At 51.4% G+C, this 24079-nt stretch overlaps 1 protein-coding gene across 2 annotated transcripts in view; it reads right to left on the bottom strand.

The window, feature by feature from the left end:
• Nucleotides 1–24079, bottom strand: part of LOC149341245 (uncharacterized) — a 98034-nt gene that overhangs the window by 33800 nt on the left and 40155 nt on the right. The window contains exon 1 of one of the 2 annotated variants that reach the window (XM_089543224.1): nt 2207–2298. The exons of the other annotated variant lie outside the window; for it this stretch is intronic. Within the exon in view, the coding sequence (XP_089399350.1) occupies nt 2207–2211 (5 nt within the window). The 5' untranslated portion in view covers nt 2212–2298. Of the gene's footprint in view, nt 1–2206; nt 2299–24079 lie in introns of those variants that run through there. 2 annotated transcript variants of the gene reach the window in all.

The following is a 24079-nucleotide window of genomic DNA, read 5'->3' as shown; positions in this document are numbered from 1 at the left end:
TTGGTTAATGTTGGTTATTAGGGTTTAACGTCCCAGGCTATGAGGGACGCCGTAGTGAAGGGCTCCGGAAATTTCGACCACCTGGGGTTCTTTAACGTGCACTGACATCGCACAGCACACGGGCCTCTAGAATTTCGCCTCCATCGAAATTCGACCGCCGCGGCCGGGATCGAACCCGTGTCCTTCGGGTCAGCAGCCGAGCGCCGTAACCACTGAGCCACCGCGACGGCAGACGATTTTCTTAAGGAGTTTAGCGAAACAGGTCTAATATCGTGTCTTACAACAGACCGCAGCTACAATGAAAGCCGCTTTAGTGTCCATTTAAAACACCGTTCCTGGTCAAAATGAAAAAAAAGGCTTAAAAGTAAACGGAACCTTTCACGAGCTATGCCGCAGTTTCCCTGAAATATTCTACAAAGGGCGGATTTTTTTTTTTTTTTCTCCTTGAGAAAGCCGCTAGCTCACGTAGTGCACGCCAGTGAGTTCATCTCCACAGGGAACACTTGACCCGCTGAGCGAAACAGACAACCGCGCACATTCTTTCATTTTTTTCTTTCACTCTCGTTCTCGTCGTGTTATTCTGCTTTTTTTTTTTTTTGAGGGGGGGGGGGTGGGGTCAGCTCTCTCTCTCTCTCTCTCCCTTACCGACACGTGCTTTCGCATCACGGGTGACTGACTGACTGCATGCCACATGCGTCCGTCAAGCACTTTGCTCATACAACCGCACCGCATGCTGTCCGTGGCTTCAGGAAAGTGTCGCGCCGTTTCTTTCGGCTAACTGGTCACCGGCCAGAACACTCGAGCAACTAGCAGTTGAGCCAACCACAGCGTGCGAGAGGAGCGGCTACAGTCGGGGCGGAAAGCCGGTGCATACCGCATTTACTATCGAGCATGTGGCGATATGCGAGACCCATCAGCTGCCGCAAGGAACGAAGAGTGCCACATTTCCGTTGCTTGAAACGCGCAATGGCATCGCCATAGCCAGCAAGTAGCGGTCGCTGAGTTAGTCCTATAGACCAGGGGTTCTCAAACTTTTTTGCTTGGAGGAACCCCAAAAGCCTTCAATTAGTTCCAGGGAACCCCCCCCCCCCCCCCCCCCCCCCTCCCCCCTGCTTTCACTTACCAGCAATGTTTTCGAGTGCATTTTTGCAAAGAGAGAGTTGCAAAAGTTAAATGTTTATTGCACAGATTAATACAAATACTAATGTGATGGGTGGTACTGCTTCCCTTTTAAGAGCAAGTCAAAGAATGGCTCAGCAGCACTCAGAGCCAGTCTCGTATCAGCTGCCGGGTCACGGCCGGTGAGGGTTCTCGCGGAACACGAGAAGACAGCCCGCGGAACCCCTGTGTTCCGCGGAACCCAGTTTGAGAACCCCTGCTATAGACAATACTGCGTAACACCTCACAACGTTTGCAGGACCCCCGACGTGCTTTGGCGAAGCAGCGGTGCTCAAACTGTCGCTGTCACACGACGCGAACAAACACCGTTTCGGCTTTCACGGTGGAATATCAAATCCGAATACCTCAGGTTCTTTATATCGTGGCGTCACCACCTTTAGCTGTGGGTAAAGGCAGCTTCTTAGAGCATGTACTGGGCTTTCGGAGTTTCGGTTTCCGGCGAGGACGAAGCCGTTAAACTGGAAAACAAACAACCTTCTAGCTGAGGCATAAAGAGGAAATGGCGCAGCTGCCTTCCAGATCAGTGCAAATGGATTTGTGTGTTGCTTACAGGTCCAAACGCAATCTCTCCTGACCGAAACTCGAACCGCGGGCATCAGTTCGGTACTACAGCTTCGCAGTGCTTAGCATGAAACAGCCAAATGCTGTAACTTATGTCAAAATTCAATACGATTCAATTGATTCGAGTAACGTCCGGCTATAAATACGCATCGAGACAATACGCTCAGAGCAACTCTGCTCTAAACGGCGTTGGGGGCGGGGGCCTCGCTATTGGGCCGCGACAGGGCTTCTGATTTTCTTTTTCGCTTCATCAAAAGAAAGCGACTGGCACGAGTGGGATATCTAACACAGCGGACGAGCAGGAACCATCCCAGTGGGCCAGTGTTCGGCGACTGCTTCGCAGCACACACACTGCCTTCTATACATCAATTTTTATCGGCGCCTGTACCAGCACAGGCATCAAATAGGGCGCGGCGCCAAACCCAACCACCACCACCACCGGGGTCTCGGCCGCTGACGCACTCACCACATACTGCATGGCCGGACGAGGAAGTGGACATGCCGACCCGACGACGACGCTAACCGATCGAAAACTCGAGCAGCGAGGCATGGCTCGCGGCCTCCCCCTTTTTCAGCCCTCGGGTCGGCCGTAAAGAGGCCTGAAAAACGGCTGCGCTTCTCGCGAAACGTGACGAGCCTGACGTGCTCTGACGTCAGCTGACGTCACGGAACGGGCACGTGGAGCAGGCAGCCCCGGGTTCTTGCAAACGCGCGTGCTGCTTCCAGTTGCTGCGCATTGTTCGCAGCGCGGCTGACGTGCAACGTGACGCGCTGTGCGGCGTGCGAAGTTTGGGGCGTAAAAGACGCCGTGTTTATTGTGGTGCACACTTGTGCTTCTATGAAGACACGAAGCGGGAATAGGGGGGAGGGCTCAGCAAACGCACTCGATTCGGGTCAAAGGCCTACGTGACGCAAACGTGACGTGCGCGTATAGTAAACGCGGTGCGGCTTCTCGATCGCTGCGTACGAACTGTGACGCAACGAACCGTACTCATCCGTCATACAGCTGTAGATTGTATGGACCGCGTTCCAAAATGACGTCGTCCAGTTGAACAACGTCATAGTGAGGCCCCTTCAATGTAAATATTTACGTTTACATTTCGTCGGTAAAGTCCCGTCTCATATGGTGAGCCAATCGGAACCACATGCACCTCCCAAAACACACGAGGCACAGGTTTGCCATATATTAAGAGTCGAAACACTGTATAGACGGCGGATAAATTAGAGTTAACTTCCGCTTCAAAATTCTCAGAAAACAGTGATTAAAGTGCGCAACAATGCAAGTTCCGGCGCCGCATCCTTCCAGCAGACCTGCTTCAGCTGCCGACAATTTGAGATTCCGCTTCCCGCTAACTTAACATGAAAACTCGTGTTCGTGGCCTGGATCGACAGCATCGCGGAGCGTTGGCCACTGGGTCCGAGACCACGCTGTGCGATGTGTTTGAGGCGGCTGACCATACCGGGTGCCTTCCATCCACCATGGTCTAGGACCCAAGTTAAGCGCTCGGGGGCGCTTATAACCACGCGCTCGGGCATTCGGGCGGCGGTACATGCATTGTTCAGCCAACTCTCTGACGGTAGCGGCATTATCGTTCCATTCTGGACAGCTAGGCGGTTGCTTGTATCAACGAAGCAGCATGCATGAGAATTCTCAAGGTCAGATATCAATTCCCTGAAACTCCTTTCTCCTTAAGTGGAAGGAATTGTTTCTTCATCGGGTCATCTATAGAAACCCACCAAGCGAGGTATTTTCTATGGGAAAACTATGCAAAACCTCAATTTATCGGCGCTGAGAGACCCACAAATGCATTTCGCAAATAGGAACGCCTCCACCAAGAGTCAGACACCCCGTCCGTGCGTGGGCCTTCACAGCTCCAAACATGTGAATATTTACTGTTTCCACATAGGAGGAGTATACGTGCTGTCATCTAATACCTCTGAAACGGATACTATGCATAGAGTCCCACGTAAATGCCTTGGTCGATAGCGGCTTCGAGCAAGAAATAAAGTCACTGAGGAACAGGCGGAATCGCACATCAGCGGTCTCAAACAGCGAAGCATTTGTAGCTTTTGGCAAAGGCATTGAACACTTTCCTGTTACACCTCGTGCAGCAAAGCATTCATATATGCCGAAGAAAAGCTGCAGCTTCATCTGTGCTCCTGTAGAAAGGGAATGACTTCCTTTAAACACGTCGTATATATTCAGGGTCGCCGATGACAGAAGCTGTTATCACCTCCGCGCTTGTCGTTTGTTTGTTTGTTTGTTTGTCTGTTTGTTTGTTTGTGCTTGCGTGAGCACCTCTGACAAAAACACTATTGTAATTGTGGCTTCGAGCGCCCAACACGGCCTTTTTCGCCGCAGCCCGAGATGTTTTCGGAGTCGAAGTAGAGTTTATCCCACTGAACACATTTTCATTTTCTATAGATGTCTAATACATCTTCGCAAGATGAGGAAGACAACTTGATGACATGTTCCCAAGACGCTCTCCTGACGTCTAATCCACTTCTTGTGAACACAGCTTGAAACATCTCGAGGCGGCGACCCACATGGAGCGAACTTGCGCTGCGGATTTTGAGCGGCGCGGCGGAACGCGGACGCAACGCCGGTGTGCCGCACCACAAGAGGCGGAAAACGGGCGGCTGCCGCCAAACCGCTGCCGACAAAAACAAAAAAAATAAGATTTGTAAGCTTACTCTAAAGCCATTGTTTATTGGAGGGCGCATTCTCACTATTTAGTTCAGCGCATGCTATCTCCCCTCTCCACTCCACCCCCACTCGGTTTCACCCTGCGCGCCGAGCCACCGGCAGCTGCTGCTAGCAGAGACGCAAAAATAGACTCAGCCTATAGTAGCGCCATCTGGTTCTCGGGACAGGAACCATTATTGTAAACTAACCGGCTCTCCTCTTAAGCCTAGAAGTGGGAGAATCGTCACTCTAAATAAAAAAAATAAGGCAAATTTATCACTTATAAGTTTTATTATAGGCAAGGCGAGACGAAGCGAAAGACCGGTGCTCCATTTACGGCCAGTGAACGCAGTGAAAAAGGCAGCAACAACGAGAATTCAGTCCGAAGCGAGGGGTCCGGCTTCGAAAGGCGCCGCCATGTTTGTCGCCGCGCGCGGGCGGAAGCTAGATGCGGGAAGAGAGCGCCCTCATTGGTCCGGGCTGACAGCCCGCATTCGCCGCTTCCGGTGAGCGGCTGACCGCCGGGCGAACGTATCTAGCACTGCTTGGTCGGCGGCGAACGGCCGCCGGCGGCCAAGCGGCCGCCGCCGGGCGGCCGTACGCAGGTTTTCCGCGAGAAAACCGCTCCATGTGGGTCGGGCTGTTCCGCTAATGCAGCGGTACAATATGGGGATATAAAACATATTGAGTCGGAGCGCTTTGAAACGAAAGCTGGTGCAGAGGGAGTAAACGAAGCGTTGTTGAAAAGAATTACTTGCGCGTGTCATACTAGTAGCGCTATAGTAGTGAACGGCAAGGGAATTCTAAGAAAAGGGCAAACTACAAGAGGCTATTGTGCGCGATGGAGAACTTCAAAGTGAAGGAACTGATCGAAATTTGTGAAGAGTTGGGCATTGATTTGGGCCCCGCAAAACAAAAGCATGCGATTCTTGAGATCATGCGGGCAGAGGATGTAACGGCTGAGGAAGCCAATGAGGCGTGGGAAGAGATCACAGAACGCCGTGAGCGCGAAGAGGCCGAAAAACAGAAGCAGCTTGAGGCAAAACGGCGTGCTCGCGTCAGGAAACTGAGGGGCCTCGAGCTTGAAGCGCATGAGATGAGTTTCGAGATATATGAAACATTATCCGTTCTGAATGAGACTAATAGTCGGCAGCCGAGAGACAGGTCACGGCCCTTCGTGATCGCCGAGGATATGGCGAAATATTTGGCGGCGTTTGAGAGCGTCTGCGAGAGAAAGCGCGTTGAGCGGAATTTTTGGGCACAGAAGTTGGTAGCCCTGCTTTCCAGTGAAGCGTATGACGTTGTCAAACGCCTGTTGGACGGCGGCTTGGCGGACTACGATGAGCTGAAAAGCTTCTTACTGGCGAGATATAACGTGTCACCGCTGGACCTTCGCCAAAGGTACCTGCGAGAGAATAGCACCCCATCGTTTAACGATTTTCCCTACCAGTTTAAAGCCGACATTTTAGAGTGGCTCGAAAATGCTGAAGGGTCGGAAGATCGTGACACAGAGGTGGAGTGTATAGCTGTGAAGCAGCCCTGCCAATGCGGCACAGAGGAAGGTAGTCCGTACGTGGCAGATGTAACTACTGCTGTAACAGTGGGAATTGCCCCGCATTCGCCGACTGAGAAAGCCTCTGTACCATCGGAGAAGGTAGTCACAGCATCGGACGATGCACTTACAGAGGTCTCGCCCATTGAAATTGTGGCGGAGTTACCGGAAAGCGAATCTCCTAGCGTGTCGAAAGCAGGAGAAGTTGCCGAACAGGGTAGAGAGGACGTCCGTCTGGACATTAATGAAAACGCTTGCGCCGACGCAAGCGAAGTAGATGAGGACGGCACACCGTGTTGTGCAGCGCGTTCGGCAGAGATGCAGAAACCCGACACTTACGATCAACGGAAGCAGACGCATGTAGAGTTTGCGGACGCTGAGTTGTGCGTTGGTGTCTCTGGCGAGGAATGCGAAACGAGTCCCGTGCTTTCGCACTGCTCTGAGCTTTACGACATTCCAGAAAGCAGCTGCAGTAGCGGGAACATCGCGACTGAGTGCAGAGCCGACCCTCATCCGAAATTGGCTGAAACGCGTCAGGAGCATGACGAGAGCTGTATACCAGCACTCATGTCAGTAGAAAACACTGGTTCGTCTGCGCCTGAAGAAACTAAGGTGCTGGACGACAGTGGAGAACAGAACCTTCCAGACGACATGGGGTCTGTAGACGTCATTCCTTCCGAGAAAGATGAGGACGAATATGCACTCGTAGAGGCTGACAAGGAAGAACGCAGTTTGGAGGAGGCTAGTAAATGCGCCATAGATAGACGTGAGCCAGGTAGCGCAGGTGAATTGGCTGACAATCGGAGTGATGTTGTCAGAGAGCAGAAACCTAGGCGACGGAAGCAGAATGTGCTTCCACAGGCGAAAATGAAAGGAAAGCTCACGATAGAAAGCTGCAACCCGAAGAAAAGGAACCGCCAGTTCAGGAATGTGAGCTATCGCCACAAGGTGATAGCCAAGCAAGAGAAACAGTGCTGCCGTCGAAAGGAGAGGAAAGGCAAACTCAAGAGAGAGAGCTGTCACCGAAAGACGATGAAAGGCAGGCAAAAGAAAGAGTGGTGCCGCCGAAAGATGAAAGGCAGGCATAAGAAAGACGGTCGCCGCCGAAAAGAGAGAAAGGGCAAACGCGCGAAAACGGGTTGCCACCATCGGAAGCATCAGCTTCAACGGCACATGGATAGCAGCAAAGTCAGTCACTTCGACAGCCCTGAAACTAGCGTCAGAATCAGAGCTAAAGAAGTTGTGACGACCCCACATAATGCGCAGGTCCACACGGGACGGAGAGGCAAGAAGACACCGTATGGCTCAGTTTAAACAAAATGATGTAATCAATAATTATACATGGTACATCAGAGGCTGGGGTGTCCGAGCTTACGTGGCGACGCCGTCATGGGGGCGATGGAGGGGCTCCGGAGTTGCGATCCGTCGGTTGCTGGCAGAAGCTGCGCGCCGTCCGGCTTCGGCGCTGAAGGACCCTTTTCGTGAACGATGTCGTCCCGAGCGTCCGTTTCGTCCGCACTCCCCAGCTATATCTGCTCCGCCGGCCACGCCCGATCTCCTGTCTCCCAGGCTGGATTGTTTCTTTCTTCCTCCTTTCCACGGCGGCGCCGCGGCACCCCCGACCTCCCTCGTTGGAATGTCGTTTGTCTCCCGCCGGCAGCTTTCTTCTCTTGTCGGGTTGTCAGCCTCTCCTGTGTCCTTGTACGGCCAGGCAGCCTAATTGGGCTGGCTTTCCCTCCCGCCGGCGCCTTTGTACCATTGTACCCCTTCAGTGGCTTGCCGCCGCTGGGGGCTCCGTCAACGCGGCGCCGCCGAACGCGGACCGTACCCCTTCAGTGGCTTTGCCGCCGCTGGGGGCTCCGTCTACGCGGCGCCGCCGAACGCGGACCGTTTAAGGGGAGACAAGGGAGTAGGACGGTTGAGCACAGAGAAGATTCCGCCGAAGATATGGGCCCTGGTAGCTCACGCACGGAACGTCACAAAGTGTTCCAGGCGTCGCTATCGCGCAAAGCGAAACACATAAGTGTGCCGAGGCAGATGGATCTGGGCAGTAGAATAGACTGCAAAAAAGAAACCGTGCAAGCATTCGCGCGGGAATGAGTATCGAGGGAGGAAACCGATATTCAAGAGGGCTCTGCGCGGCAGGCGAAAAATTAAGGAGCGGGACAAGCGTGAATCTTGCCGCCAGTACACAGAGAACAAGACGCGCAAAGGCGCGTACTCTCATGTAGGCTTTCGCTTTCCACGGAAGTCACGGGAGAAACCGCGGTCCCACAGAAAGCGGCACGCGCGCACAGGGAAAACGCGAGGACGGCTCAAAGAGCGAAAGGTTGCACGAGGCCGCAGTGACAGGGGCAAGAAAATTTGCAAGAAACCGTCTAAGCGCCCGGCCAAGCACAGTTATCGCGATGAAAAGCCGAGTGTCAGGATAACGCTAGTCGGTAGGCGTGAAATCAAAAGACCGTGTAGATGCGACCCTCACATTCAGCGGAGAGGCAAAAAGGTGCGCGAGAAATGGACGACTCGTGGGAGGTCTCACTTGCCACCACGAACAGAGAGAAAGAAACAACAGTCCAACCGGAAGCGTTGTTCACTTGCAATTGAACGCCGCAACTGGCGCGCGAAGCGCTAAGAACGGGATAAGTCGTCAGTAAGTGAAAACAAATCGTTCTCGTACTGTACCTCCCCTAGAAACTGGAAAGACAAGTACAGAGAGAGAGAAAAGCACGTATACCGCGAAAGAGGCAGAGATATTAGCTACCACGGTAGTAGAGAGAGAGAGAAAAGCGCAGCTACAGCTAAAGAGGCAGAGTCATTAGCTTCCGCGGTAGCGGGTGTTGTTTAACCGAGTTAAACGCTGGCGTAGACGCACTAAACCGTGTGTTCTAAGCAAGGCTGCCTTCGCCTCCTCGTGACCTACATTTTGTCTCTTCGCGAACAGCTGTTAAGTTCGCTCGTAGATAGGGGAAAAAATTATGTCCTCATTTGTGGCCTAAGCTGAGTGTTTTCCTGGCCGAGTGATCTCAAGAGAGCGAATTTATTTTGCATTCATTTCATTCCGAGTGTTTCATGTGTTTGACACTTTGTCTGAGTTAATTACTTTGGAGTTCTTGTATCCCACATGTGTCTCTTGTAGAAGAGGGAACAAAAAGGGGACACAAAATATAGCCAGCAGAGTTTTTTTTTTACTTTGAAGTCTGGCGTTTTGACGGGTGACGGAGGGCACTTGCTCGTGTTGGGTGTTGCCTGGTGTCGGTCGGTTCTTGGCAACATGCAGAACGATCAACGACCGATGCCGAGAAGCAAGCTCTTCCGAAGGACCGAGTGAAGCTGGTCCCGGCACCTGGACGACAAAGCTGCGGAGCAGGGATCCTGTCCTGACGAGCGGGACCTGTTCACGGAAAGGAGCCTGGAGCTACCTGCTGCTGAACACGGGACGAGAACTTGGAGGTGCCTGGCGTACGAGCACGCCCCGCATCCGAGCCACGCGGAAGTAGCTCGTCTTCGTGGCGCATTGTCTGGCGGCGGTGGTGCTGTAGTGCCGGAGCTCCCATTTCGCTGGCGGGCCTGTCTAAACCAGCGCTGCGCGCCCGCCGGCGCTCAAAGCAGGCCCAGACTCTCTCGGACATGTCGCGACGTGCAGCGTGACTCATCCCGCCACCGCGGCGCCGACACGGACCCTTCCTCCTCCCCTCCTCTCCGTCGGTGCGAACTCCTCCGACGCTCGCCGGCTCTCGACCATTGGTCTAATTTGAACGGTGGCCAGTGCCGTGACCTGATTGGAGGATTTGAACGGCTGGCTGCCGTAACCGTTACCAGCGGCTTTAAAAGCGGAGCCGAGCTGAACCCGAGCAGCAGACGGGCAGCAGAAGAGCCATCACGCCGGAGCTACGCTCGCCGCCGGGGCCCCTTCTTCTTTGTGCTAGCCCGTGGTGCTCTTGACCCTTGTATCATGTAAAAGCCCTTGTACATACTGTACATAAAAGTCATTTGACTCACCGTCGCCTCGACAGTTTCCTGGCTCGGACTCCCAGTCCCAACAGTGGTGGCAGCGGTGGGATGCCCCAGACCCAACAGTACACAAAAGAGAGACGCAGCTAGTATACAATGCGATATGCCTGCACAGATGGCCCTGCTTGCGATATTCTGTGCATGCATTTCAGGCTGATAACCCTATGCTTATATGCCGTCGCATGTGTGCTAGTTGTGCGTCGGAAATCAGAGTAGAGTTATCTGAAGGACTATCGTCAATACTTATTGATACTGTATATGCGGTACAATTCCATCCTTCCTGTGCGCCCTCTGTTAAAGACGGTAATTACCTTTTCACTGCCGAAAACCACGGGGGTGTCGCCTTACTCATTCGTTTGCGAAATGTACAGTCATGTGGTTTGGTTTATGAAGTTTAACGTCCCAAAGCGACTCAGGCTACAAGGGACGCCGTAGTGAGGGGCTGCGGAAATTTCGACCACCTGGGGTTCTTTGACGTGCATTGACATAGCACAGTACAAGAGCTTCTAAGAATGTCGCCTGCGTCGAAATTCGACCGCTGCGGCCGGGATCGAACCGATGTCTTTCTAATCTGCAGCCGAGCGCGCCATAACCACTGAGCCACCGCGGTGCCGTACAGTCATGTCTTAATATATATGTCGCGCAGACGTCTGCAACTAAACATATACTCAAAGAAGCAGGCTAGTATGTGAACGGGTATCATTAGATTTTTGGCTGAAGGGGATGGGATGAAGAAGTTAGCGGGAATACGGAGGCCGCAGTCGACACAGGGCAGGGTTAATTGGAGAGACACAGGAAAGGTATTTGCCCTGCAGTGGGCGTAGCCAGGCTGATGATGATGATGAAAAGGGGATGCGTGTCGTGGCACCAGTGCAAAGGGTTTTCGTGTTGTCATGGAAGGAAGGACCGCTTGCTACTATAGTTTGCATGTGAGAACACTCGGCACCGACAGCAGGTAACATTGAGCGACCTCTTTCCTGAATGGTAACTACGTGATTCTTTAACTTTGCGGGGGGGGGGGGGGGGGGTCCTGCAGAACGATTCCTCCGCGCGTCACCCACACCTCCATCCCTGTTTTGGCAAGGAATAGGAGAATTTTCAACGAAGTAACGGCGACGTATTGAAAAACCGTGACGGAACAGTTCTTGCCAATACATAAAAAGCCTTCCTGCCAATACTCAAAAAGACAAACGGAGGGGAGGGGGCGGGGGAACGTATAAGCCAAGCGCAAATATGCCACCAACCACCCGGGACAGCATCCTGCCTTGCGCATCCGCACCTCGTTATTCCCTGAAAATCGCGAAGCGAACAAGCGACGCCTAACGCCCGAAATAGTTCCTTCGTTTGCGCGAAACTTCTGGCTGGCCGCGCACGAGGACTGGATAATCACTTCGCGAGGAAAATGCATTGACAGCCGCGCAAGTTGCAAGCTATGTTTTCCTGGTGCAAAAACGTGGAGAAGCCGGGCTTCTGCACCGCCAAAGACGGCGAAGATGGAAACTCGAAGATGGCTGGTCCAAAGCTAGTTAAATCTGACATTTGGGCTAGCTATAGTTTCACGCAGTATAAGGTATGATGGCAGCGAAATTGAAGACAGTACGTAGGGGCGCATTCACATAGGACAACTGACTGATCCGCGACAGTCACAAGTCGATGACGGTCCACCGTGTGTCTCCGTGTGCTATCTTGCACTTTTCTTGCCAGCACGCTTCAAACCCGTCCGACGCAATTAACATAAAGGCCCATCTCCATGGACACATCCGACGCGCACCAGCGCAGCGCCTACGCGTACCAGCGTACGCCGGAGCCGGACTGCGGATGCGCGACGCGCCGACGCGAGCCGGCGGTGGCGCTTGGCAAATATCTGTCCATGTCAGATATTCGCGCCTCGCTCGCGCCTCGCTCGCGCCGGCGCCGGAAGTGACTCGCTGGTTTGCGGTCGGTGTAACCAATCAGAGAACGTAGTTCTCTCGGCATCCGGTACGGCCCTTCGCGCCGTTTGCTTCGCCGAGCCGAGCTGAACGCGGTAGCCGCGACTAGAATTCCTGTATATGCTACCATAGGTAGCAGAGTTGCGCGTCTGTTTTCCCTCGCCGCTCCGAACGCCACTCGCCGAGAGGCGGTCACATGATTTTCGTGACGTCGTGTGTTCTACCCTCCGCGGAGAAGCTGACTTCACAGGTGCAGCGCCGAGCGAGCTGTCAGCTCGACGCCTCATGTGTGCCCGCGCCGTCGGCATTCATTTGTTTTCCGTGCACACCTGTGGCGTCAGGTTTGGTGTTCTGAAGTGGCAGTGACGGATGCACTCGTCAGCTATGACTGGGTGCAGTGCGCCAAACTGCAGCAATCGCACAGGGAAACGGCAAAGCGTTTTACGCAGTGCCATGTGGAAGGTCGGCGGCCGAAGTGCGTCGGCGCCTCAAGCGGCTCTTGAGAATGAACCTCTTCTGTTTGCGGCTTTGAAAGGCTTACAGTACTGATGAATAAATAAAAATTTCTAACATGTTTCACGATCTACCAGTGCCATCACAACCAACATTTGCCTGTTTCGACAGCGAGGTCAGAATTGTATTGGTAAAAACATTTTTCATCTGTCGACATTTGTTTACCTTGAACAAATCACTTGTTTTTTTTCTAACTCACACACATTATCAAATAAGGAACAGGCAACGAAAATCTTGTTTGTCTATATCTTTCACTTAGTGTCCTTTTATGGATACTAGTTTGAGCCTATACCTGTCCCTCGAAGCAGTATTTGTAGCATATCACTGCATTAAAATTGTGTAGAATTTACAGTCTGCATCTGCAACTCTTTGGCCCTTCACTAGGGCAGGCTCTGCTTACTCTACTGCTGCTTCGAACCTTCTGTAGTGATGGTTCGAGGTGAAATATAAGGGACAATGAATGTTCAAGAAGCAAATTCCATGCAAAGTTTTGCTACATTTCGATGCCAGTCTCACTTGCATAAACATTTAATTTGCCTATGCAGCCGCTGCGGTGGCTTAGTGGTTATAGCTCTCGGCTGCTGACCCGAATGACGCGGGTTCGATCCCGGCCGCGGCTGTCGAATTTCGATGGAGCCGAAATTCTAGAGGCCATGTACTGTTCCCTGTCATAGCCTGAGTCGCAGTTAAACCCCCCTAAACCATTTGTCTGCCTACGCTATAAAGTATTGTTCTTAATAAAAATGCCCTTAAAAACCATCTAAAAAAGGATTAAGTGAGAGATGTGACGATAGGATAGGAAAAAATGGCATGTAAACAAATGTCGCAAATCTTGATACCGCGAATAATTTCAGCTAGAAGACAGCAAATCAGCCTATAACCCCGGCTTTAAAAAAATCCAGGAGTCGCAAAATGTTTTGATACTGCGAACTAAGTCGAATCTACGAAGAAGGAGTACAAAAATGCAAAGCGGAACATTAAATTAGTTTTTCCGAGCAATAAGGATGAAGCAGGCACGAAAACCTACCACAGTAATCAACAACTATTGTAATTTAATAACTAAGGTGAAACGATAGTGTTTTTCGATAAAAAATGAGGAAAGTTAAATAAGATCTACGTGTAAGAGTACTTTCAAGGTCCTTTAAAGATCCGAACTATATCACTGCATTTAGCAACGGGGTACATTTTGTGAAATGTGTTGGGCAAGCAATTGAGTGTTAATTTTTTCGTTATGTCAGACTCGCCTCGTTCAATGCATTCCCATTGCTTTAGTCTGCTTGCCTACAACAAGTTGCACAATTATTTTAATGTGGTTCTAGAGAGATGCGTTTTCGTATTTTCCGCGCATAACTCGTACAGAACACACGGCTGTGCTAGTTGTGAAAAAAAGTAATTCATCGCTATACTCTTTTTGTTCTTAAGACGTGCACGCAGGAAGACAGGATGGGACAGACGCTGTCTCATCTGGAACGGAACTGCTTGTTCTTCTGAAATTACTAGTTCCAGAAAGAAAAAAAAACTCGCAGGCCGTTTCCAGTCTTTTTTCGTCAGTTTGTCAGGATTACGATTTGCTGTTAACCTTTGGCGATTTTTTTTTTTTTCGTGCTGTATGCACACCCTGGGCAAATCACAGATTAGTTTTCAGCGTTACGTTTAGAAACTTGCCATCAAGTCAATCTATTTAAAGGAGAAAAAAAAAAAAAGCCCAAGCGCCCTACACAGCGAGCTACGCAGCCCCTGTACGTACGAGAAGTGGCTTGCCCGCACAGCTTAGAACATGATGGCGGACCTTCGCGCAACTCTGCTCCCTGCGGGAGCATATACAGGAACTCTAGCCGCGACAGGCCATCGAGTTGCATGTGTTTTTCGACGCTTGTCGCGGTGCGGCGCTGGGCGCGTAAGCGCTGCGCTGGTGCGCCTCCGATGTGTCCATGGAGATGGGCCTTAAGAGTGGTTATTTGTGGTTGTTGCTACTGCCAACGTACCAATGTTACCTGCTGCATGCGGTCAGCATTAAGAGGACACAGCGACGAGCTTGACGCAAGAGCTTCAGACCATGAATGTGACAAACCAATAAAATCGAAAGCTAAGTACGCATGAACGCATTTTAACTCCACCGTCGTATATATTTCTTATTCCTTTAGTATCATGCACTTTTGTGACGGAAAAACACCCGGAAACTGCCGAGAACATCACTAGCCTACCTAGTGCACAAGTTTCTCAATACCAGCTTTTCGACGAAGCTGACATCGACCGTTCACCGGGAGTTTGTAAAGTAAGATGCAGACGCGATCTTCTGTAATTGATTGAAGAGCGGCGCTCCGCTCGCCAAAAAAGACTCGAATAGCAGCGAGGCCCTAATCCACAGGCGAAAAAAAAAAACAAAAAACATCGGCAATTTGCACGTTGATATCAGCAATGAAAAATACAGGGGTAAATCCTGCATGCGGGAGCACCATGTGCCTTTATATTACCGTGACAACTTTGCTGCAATAAGCCGCGACTTTCACAGTGTGTTTGCAAGCAGAGAGAAATTGGTTTTGGGGGAAATTAACTGGCGCAGTATCTGTCTCACATATCAGTGGACACCCGAACAACGCCATAAGGGAAGAAGGGTTAAAGGAGGGAGTGAAGGAAGAAAGAGGTGTCATAGTGGAGGTCTCCGGAATAATTTCGACCACCTGGGGATTTTTATCGTGCACATTGACGTCGCACAGCACACGGGCGCCTCTTGCGTTTCCCCTCCATCAAAACGCGGCCGAGTTCGAAACCGGTAACTTCGGCTCAGTAGCCGAGCGTTCCAAACAATGAGCCACCGCGGCAGGTGCAAGCGGTAAGAAGAAAAACAAAACGGTCATTTCGCGAGGAAGGGCAGTTCGATCTCCGCAAGGCTTCCCTTTCCTTCTCGCTCTTTGTGGTTCAATGCAAGTTACACTGAGTGCAAGCCGCTACTTAATTCGACACTTTGGAGATTCGCACAAGCTTGAACGAAGAAGCCGACATCGCAGTGGGTCGAGTATTTAGTCGCGTCGACGTCAAGCGCACTCAGGTGAATGAATGTTGGCGGAGCTTAACTTAAAAATTGAACTAAACGACTTGACTGCAACAACAAAAAAAAAAGGGGGGGGGGGGGGGCAAAGAGAGATTACCGTAAACGAGTGCATAGGAGAACACAACCTGACTCGACATTAGATATACATAATGATATTCGGGATTCGCGACTGGTCACGGCCGCAGCTAGGGCATCAGGGCAGAGACCCAAGGGGGGCAACCGCCGCCGCAGCGCGCAGGTTGTCCGGGGCGGCCCGGTGACCCGCAGGCCCGGTTCGGGGCGGCGCCGCCGCTGCCCTAACGGCGGCAGACCGTTCCAGCAGCCAGCGCCGACATATCGCCGGCGCCGCCGCAACCTCGGCCCAACAGGTGGTCTCCGGCTCCAGCGCGGCGACGGCTGGCGAGCGGAGTGCGAGGCGGAGCACCGCTCCGACGGAGGAGGCCTTTCTCTTCTCCCGTTCCGCGCATGAGGGAGGGGGGCGAGCACCGTTCTGCCGCGCTCCTGCCCGATACAGCCGACGGCTTTAGTTGCACCCGGCCGCGAGGGAATCTCGCTGATGCGCGGGTCTTGGCTTCGTTGCGCATTCTCTTTAACCGCCCAAAATTACATGCCTGTCTAGCTCGTCTCCTAATAAACACGATCCTACGCCTTCCGTGTGCCTTAACCGCGTCAGTTCACTTTAAGCCAACAATATATGTTCTGTTGTCACCCTTTACGAAGCGCGCGAAGGAATCTGAATGACCACTTTCCGCCAATTAACATACCACGGATGAAGCCTGTTGACGTTTCTTTTATGACCACAATGAGATCGCGGTAGCAGGCAAAGGCAGCTGCGCCTTTTAGAGATCGAGGCAAACATGCATTTAGGGAACGCTACAATCAGCGCACCATTCTCCCTCTTCCCTTTCTTGAGAAATCTCACAGGTCGTCCGGCAGCGCCCCATCAAATGCGGCCCGGCCACAGAAGTTGGGCAGCCTTTTATATAGATATCACTGATAACAGTCAGAAAAGTACCGCAGCCTGGCCATTTTTATATGTCGGAGGTCCTGTGAAGTTTTCCGCAGTTCTGATTGCAAGCCCCGCAAGAGTGCTACGCAGTTCCAAGCGAATTCAATAAGTGACGAAGGCCAAGACTCCTGTGAACGGGGTGATAGACTCACAGTCCGGGACCGACGCCACTGACTGTGAGCGTACACGACCAGTTGCGTGGCGGGATGACAACGAGTGCGAGTTTTCGCTGAGGCTTGAAACCGACACGCTGCTCGGCACCGCGGTATCTTTGATACAGCGAGCGCAAATATTACTCATGCGGACTGTTGTTCTGATTCATGGCAGCATCAAGGCGTGGGTAAAAATTTAGGGAGACGATTTACCTCGCCTCAAGTCATTTTCCCCTTTACCGTGCGGCATCATGACAAGTATACCTGAGTCCTTTTTTTTTCTCTTTCTTAACCTGCGAATATATTTGTGTGTCCGCACGTTTCCCTACACCCTTCTCTTTTCCTCTATGGGGGCTACCCTTAAAAATTCCAAAAGTCTGCAACGGTTCAGCGTTTCCACGCCCCCACGCCCCCCCCCCCCCCCCCCCCCCCCCGACGTTCTGGCCACGCCCCAGCACGGAGCCCCCTCAAATGGAGCTTAATTGAGCAACAGACGAAGCGCATCCACTTCCCTCTCAACCGTCCTCTCTCCCTTTCTCTCTTCGCCCGCGGCGGCACGCGACCCTCCAAGCAGTGGGGCAACAGCTAGCGGTGCGCTTGCGTCCAGCTGGCCCGACCAGGCGGTTGACTCGCCCTCCACGGACAGACTGCCGCTTTGCGTATGCCGACGACCGAGCATGCGGACCTGATAGCTTCGCGGCATCAGCGGCACGTGTGCCAACCTTTTTGCACACCGTGTTCGCCCGAAAGTGTTTAAACTTCCAAGTCCGCGAACACGAAGGACTTGACAAGAGACAGTCGCTCCACAATGGCGGCCAGGCCATACGACTGGAACGCGCTGACTGCATGCCATCTTAACTGCAGGATTGCAAAAGACTGCGAGAAGCTACCCGCTGTGACACATGACACCCTGCAGCGGCGTCAACTATGTACACTCTCAGAAAAAAACCGGCCCAGGGGGGAGTAAAGACAACTTTAGTCCTAAAAAGGGCTCTTTAGTCCCTAAATTTGCACACGACACACTCCTTGCCAAAAATGCGCGCCGTGCGCAAACTCAACGGACTAACTGCCGAGAAAGAGACTAACGGGAGGCGAATCGCAGCACAGCAGCACGCGAAAATTGCGCGAGAAGACCCTGACTGCAATAGTACTCGATTTTTGAAGCGCATGGATGTCGTCTAAGGCCAGTGAGGGCACTGCCGCTGCCTGTGACGAGGCGGATACCCTTTTCCGTGAGAAATAGGCTTCGTGCCACCGAAACGGCTGGCAGCTGTGCAACCGCATAAACAATTACTACGAACTTCAATACGTGTCAAATGTGAGTTGTAAAAGTTAGGGTTGAGCAAGTACACGTAGTTTCATACCGTTGCCGTTGTTTACGAGCTTATGTGATGCTTTGTAAGTATCGGCGACGCTTAGCAGTCAATAATTCCCTGTCACCGCTCTCCACCGGTAACAAAAAACGAAGTGAACCATCGCCTTCTACCTTTGTTTTCAACAGGCTGTAATGTGCAGCTGCCAATTGCAAGGAAGAAGACCACCTTATACGCAAAAAAAGAAACAAAAAGAAAACCACTGTTGTGGTTGTGAAGTACCGGCCGTAATGTATACACAGTTCAGCACTTCTTTTTTGGCCAAAACGTGATTTAGACCGTTGTGCGTGCGCATTAAAGCTTACCGCAGGTTTTTTCAAAAGCATATGACACCAAAACCACCACACTGTGATAACAATTTGAGCGGTACAGACAGACCGTGTGTGTGTTTCGCATACAAGGCTTTTATTTTCTACCGTGGACTGTCCTCGGTGGTGGCGTAGTCATATCCGCGCTCGGCTCATAATCCAAAGGTTGTCGGTTCGAATCCTAGTGTTTTCATGTATGTTTATTTCTGTTTCCTTTATCGTTGTTATATGTGTGAAGTTCTGTCCGAAACTATCCCGCTATAAATTACACTGGAAATCACGCGTCGTTTGCATTTTTTCATTAAATGTCTGCTCCCGGGGACTAACGGTTGCACCCTTTCGAAGGGGACCAACAGTTACACCCCTTGCAGTTAGTCCCGAAAAGGACGATTGCCAGTGGCAAGTCAGTTAGTCCCAAAAAAGACTAACCTCTCGCCCCCTATTCGCCCCTTTTTTCTAAGAGTGTATAACCACGGACGGTCTCGACGCGCGCCCTCTCGCTTCGTCGAGACCAGCCATAACTGAAAGGTTGTCTGCCGTGGCAGGTCACCCAACTAGGCTGAAAGGAAGCTCTTCCTCCTGCTCCGTGGTGTCAAGGCTTCTTGGCGCCCCGAGTCCGCTGTCGTACTTCTATGTATCTTTATTTTTAGCGGGACAGCATACCTATCGGCACAAGGAAGGCGACTGCATACAGTTGCCTTTTTGCCCCATATACAGCACACCTCGCTAACCGCTTGGCGATTCTATTTGCAATGCGTGACGTGCTTCACCCGCGCTGGCATTGCTTACACAGGCCTGACGCACAGCCGTATGCTCTGGCCTGACGCAATGAAGATCCGTGCCAGTACACTGCGCGCACGAGGATGTCGCAGTCCTCTAAAGACATCCGTATACGACAAGCCAATCGTCACGCAATGGCAACTGCAAAGGGCTGCCACATTCCACCATGCTCCCCGGCCATCACGCCTCTTTGAAACGTGCAGCGAAGTCCCATTCTCCTAACGATCTGTTAAAAGTTAAACAAGTTGTTCTTTCACTTATTTAAGCAGGCACCAGCGTCGATTCGCACCGTTATTGCAGCTGGGCTACCAGAAACAAGTATGTAGCAGGAAATACTTACTACACTTCGTTCGAAAATACGGCAGAGTAAAAGCCACAGTTACGTCCAATGTTTGCGAGGGAATCGCCCAAGAAGAGTAGATTTGTAATAAGGGAGTAATTACTCATTAACATCCGCCTAGGCGCAACCATACAGCTACAACGGCTACACGACTGCACACAGTTATACCAGGTGTTGCAAAGAAGACTTCAAGTAATTTAAACACAAAATACTCTGGGCTTTTGCGGCATAGTATTGCCAGTGTTGGCGGACACTGGAAAACCGATTAATCGCCTTAAGCAGTAAGGTAGTTAACTCATAACTATCACAGTTAAGCAACTAGTGGCAATTAGAGATTTGTAGTCGATAGTTAGTAATAGTCATACCAATTTTTACAATTTCGAAAACGTAACTATTTTCGGCGCTGCGGACCAACAAATTATGCTACATCGTGCCAAAATACATGCGCTTTCGAAAAGCCTGCAGGCAAAGCAACCTCCCCAGGGCACGTAACCAGTTGAAAAAATTTAAATTTTGTCGAGCCACAGCGCAGAGAAATCGCGTGGTCAAAAAAAAAAAAAACTGGTATGGCTATATCAGCGGCTACAAATTTCTAAATGCAAATGGGCTCGTAACTCTAAGAGTTAAAAAGTTATTTATCAAAAATTAGTTAACCAGCTTATTAGTTAAGACGATTCGCCACTTCTCTAGCGTCCGCCAACACTGGTAATGCAATGCAGCAAAAGCCATGTTTTTACCTCAAAAAGCCTATTTTTGAAAATTACTGAAAGCCTTCCCTGAAACACCTGGTATATAATGCACGACCCGAATCACGCAAAGCTGTGGATGGGCTCAGAGATGTACTGTAATTCTGGTGCTTTTTGCAGCGTGAAACGGCAAACGGAAAACGTAATATCCAGAAGGAGGAAAACATGCACTCCTATCGTGACTCACTGAAGTCAGGTGGCTGCTCATGTATCTGCACATTTGCGAAACCAGGAGACTGTGAGTTGGATTTTGTAATGTAGCGCGGCTCGCCCCTTTCCATGCACCGATGCCCTTGATTTCGTCGATGCGTCATGTCTACATGCAACGCACGATAAAGCTTTAAAAAAGAAATAAAAAAAGAGCCTGCTCAGCCATCGTGTTTATGTGTCGCGGCGCGCCTGCATATCGTCCGGGTCAAGGACGCTGCACAGGTAGACACACTGACTCATAACAGTGAGCTGCTGTGAGTCAGTCAGTGCCGCCGCATGAGCATGCTGGAAAAAAAAGAAGAGTTCAAATCTGGATCACGCCACAGGCATAACGCACAAGAGAAGTGAGACGCCCTGCTCTGTCGCTCAAGTTACAGCGTGGGTATAACTCTGTTATGCATATCGTGCGAGTTCATTGACACCTATAAAACGCGTTCGGAACATCATCCGATGTTCGTTCGGACCGCACTTACAGAAGCGCCACCCTCACGCGCTCAGTATTACGGCCAACCCGATGTTTTTACTCTCACGGCTGCATATGTACGAGGTACAGTCTTTGTCAAAAGTAAACAGCCCAAGAGGTCTGCTTCTGATCCCTGCAGCGTGGCTCCTTGCATATTCAGGAACCCTAATCTCATGACGGTGGGAAGAACTAAACCCTCCCAAGCTTAGGATTGCCAAATGCGCTTAAAAGCCCCGCTACATGGCTTAGATGAAGCAAACCCCTTGGGCTGTTTATTTTTGGTGTAGAGCGTTGGTGTAGAACGTCGCAGCGGTAAACAAGGAGGATAACATATACCGATGAGCCTAAGGTTTGACGCAGGGGCCTTGGAAGAAAAGCAAGTCATGTGTGGTCACGTGGTCCAGGAGGGCTTGGAGAGGAAACGGGGAGAGGGGTGCGCTGCTACACCTATCGCTTCCTTCGAGTGCCCCAGGCGAGGGCGACGTATCCGAGGCGATTACACTACAATTATACGCACGTCTCGGCAACCGTCGCCGTGTGATATTGGTCGTTCAACGCCTTGTTTCCATACTTTTCAAAATGTGAAGGCGCACCTGAAACGCTCTCCTATTCCTATGATTTTCTCCTTTTGAATCGCTCGTCATTATTCGTAGCTTTGACTGTTTTACCGATGAGTAACATCTATGGCCAGTTTTTCTGCGGGACGAGAGAGAAGGGGACCTTGGCGAAAGTATCCATAGAAAAGAGGGCAAACAGAACGAAGAACAGCGACGAATGATTGCCCCAGGATTCCTCGCGTCGAGGATCTTGAACCGGGACTGCCATCGCATGCTTCCGGCTGGCAAACAGTGCCGAGACAAGGAAGAAGTCGTAAACAAGGGTTTGGAAGGACCTTTCTAGTTTTTTGTTGCTTTGTATTTTTTTAGCTCTGCGCCAACTATTGGGCACCGCCACGTTTCCGCAACAGCATCCCGCCGCCGTTCCAGGTGGCGGCGCCCAGCGAGCTTGCATGTGCCCTGCCTGCGCGACCGCCGCTGTAGGCGTAGCGCAGCGCGACGCGCGTCTGGCCGGGAAGGGCGCCTATCTTGGGGCCTATCTCGGGGGACAGATCAATCGAAGTGGCGGGCAAACACACGCCCGGACAGCGGAGAGAAATAAAAAGAAGCGTACCGCGTGCACGGCGTCCCGCAACAAGAAAAAGCAGCGGCGCACAAAAGCGCCGGGCACGTCGGCGAACAAAACCACCAAGAACGGGGACGTCACCAGTGGCAACAAGAAGAAATGGGCCGCGAGCCAACTTTGGCTCCGGCGGAGGCTAAAAATAGCTCCCCATGACGTCATTGCCCCTTTCCCTAGCCACCTTCTCTCTCTTTCTCTCGCCCGTTCTTCCCCACGTTTCCCCTTTCTCTTGCGTCCTCTTTTTCCGGGATCCTTATCCCGAGACTTCGTTTTCTTTCGTTCTTTCTTTCTTTGCTTGTTTTTGTGCTGTGCCGTGCTCTCAATTAGCCAGAGAGGAACGAAGGGAAAGGGAGTCGGGAAAGAGGAGCGCTGCCTGTTTTGGCAACGGCGCAGACCGTTCTCGCCAATATTGCGCCTTGCGCCCAGCCAGTACCGCAAGATGTGCGTCGTCCATCGGGATGCCATTGTGGCTTCTATGCTTTACCAGCGGAAGCAGCCTTCGGCCTGTTCTATTTTTAGACGCAGTGCTCGTTTCCTTCGAGATTTGTAACAGCACTCCGTTGCGGAATGGAAGAGGGCCTGGCCGATCACCCTTACATTTGACGGGAAGAAAAGGCAGACCTGTTCCCCTAACTGTACGACCGACTTTCTTTTTTTTTCTTACTTTGTCGGCACCATACCTATCCCTGGCACAATACCACATTTCTCGCTCAGAGGGGGTTCATGCTGAGAGTCATTCAGTGTTGAGGGACGCCGCAATGACCTCGGAATGATGGCATGAGACTGCTGGAAGAATCGCTTCATACGGAGAAAAACAAGCCGAGGCAACATAAGTGCTTTCATGCGAAACGCGCGACAGTATACGTTTACTGTAGCTCACTCTCACGATGTTTCTAAGACAAATTACTAAAAACACAGCCTTCCCATCATTATTATGTTATTATGTCAAAACAAGAATTAACACCGCAAGGTTTTAACGAGCGCTCATTTAATTAGTGATCCCTTTCCCAAAGATACAAGTAAAAGAGCCGATGTCTGGCACGCATGCCACTATTCACGGATTTCGCCAGACTGTGCTCGTGAGCGGCAGCTACGGAGTCGATTTTATGCACATTTCCTCGATAGTCGTTGCCTCGCAATTTATTCTCTGCGTTCAAAAGGCTCCGGCAGCCGTCATTCTGCAGATCGCTCGTGCATGGACTGGATGACTGCAACGCTGCGGCGTGATATAGGAAAGAGCGCGCTGCCGCGTGTTTCGAAATTGCTACAGTGTTGCGTGTACATGAACGGCTAAGGAGTACATTTTTAAGTTCGAAACAGCCAGAAACACATCAACGAGAAAGCAAGAAGAACACACAATATCGCTTTCATGCCAGCAATGAGTGCATCTCGATGGGGCACCGGACCTCCTAAGTGTGGCAAGAGTGAATGCGTCCTCTTCCTATGACTCTTCGAACCTGTTGAACCGCGCCTTAATATTCAGCTTCGACGCTCGACAATTCGAACTCGAAGGAGACCAAAATTTGTGCGAATTATACGGAGTTAAAATTAAGTGTCGCTCTTTTTGTGAACGTGCGTTGGCGTATCCCTTAGAATAAACCGAAAGTACAAATTAAGCGAGTACAAATTAACCACATTCCGCAGTGCTATCTATACCTGGCCAACAAGTGTTCTCTCTACCAGCATGCGCACTTGCCCGAGAACACCGAGACACGCAGTGAACGCTTTACCTGGCTTAATTAATTCGGTTCTGGGCCAGCGCGTGCGGGGACCGAGACGGGGCACATTGCGAGTACGGCCCCCAGTGGCACTCGCTCTCTGCTAGCGCGCATCACACGCTGAGGCGTCGACCGTAACACGCGCATACAGAATGTGCACCTCATCTGCGTGAAGACGCTGAAATCTCAAGTAACCGCTTCTGTCTAACATAACATGCACCGCAGCTGAACTCATGGTACAGGCCAGGCAGAAGAGGCCTGTACGAACATGCACATCATTCATCATGATTCTAAAGAAGAAAAAAAAACGAACATA

Source organism: Amblyomma mixtum, chromosome 5 (genome assembly GCF_055824585.1).
Source record: "Amblyomma mixtum isolate Tamu chromosome 5, ASM5582458v1, whole genome shotgun sequence".
NCBI classification, from domain to species: Eukaryota; Metazoa; Arthropoda; class Arachnida; order Ixodida; family Ixodidae; genus Amblyomma; species Amblyomma mixtum.
This window is presented reverse-complemented; position numbering and strand designations above follow the sequence as displayed.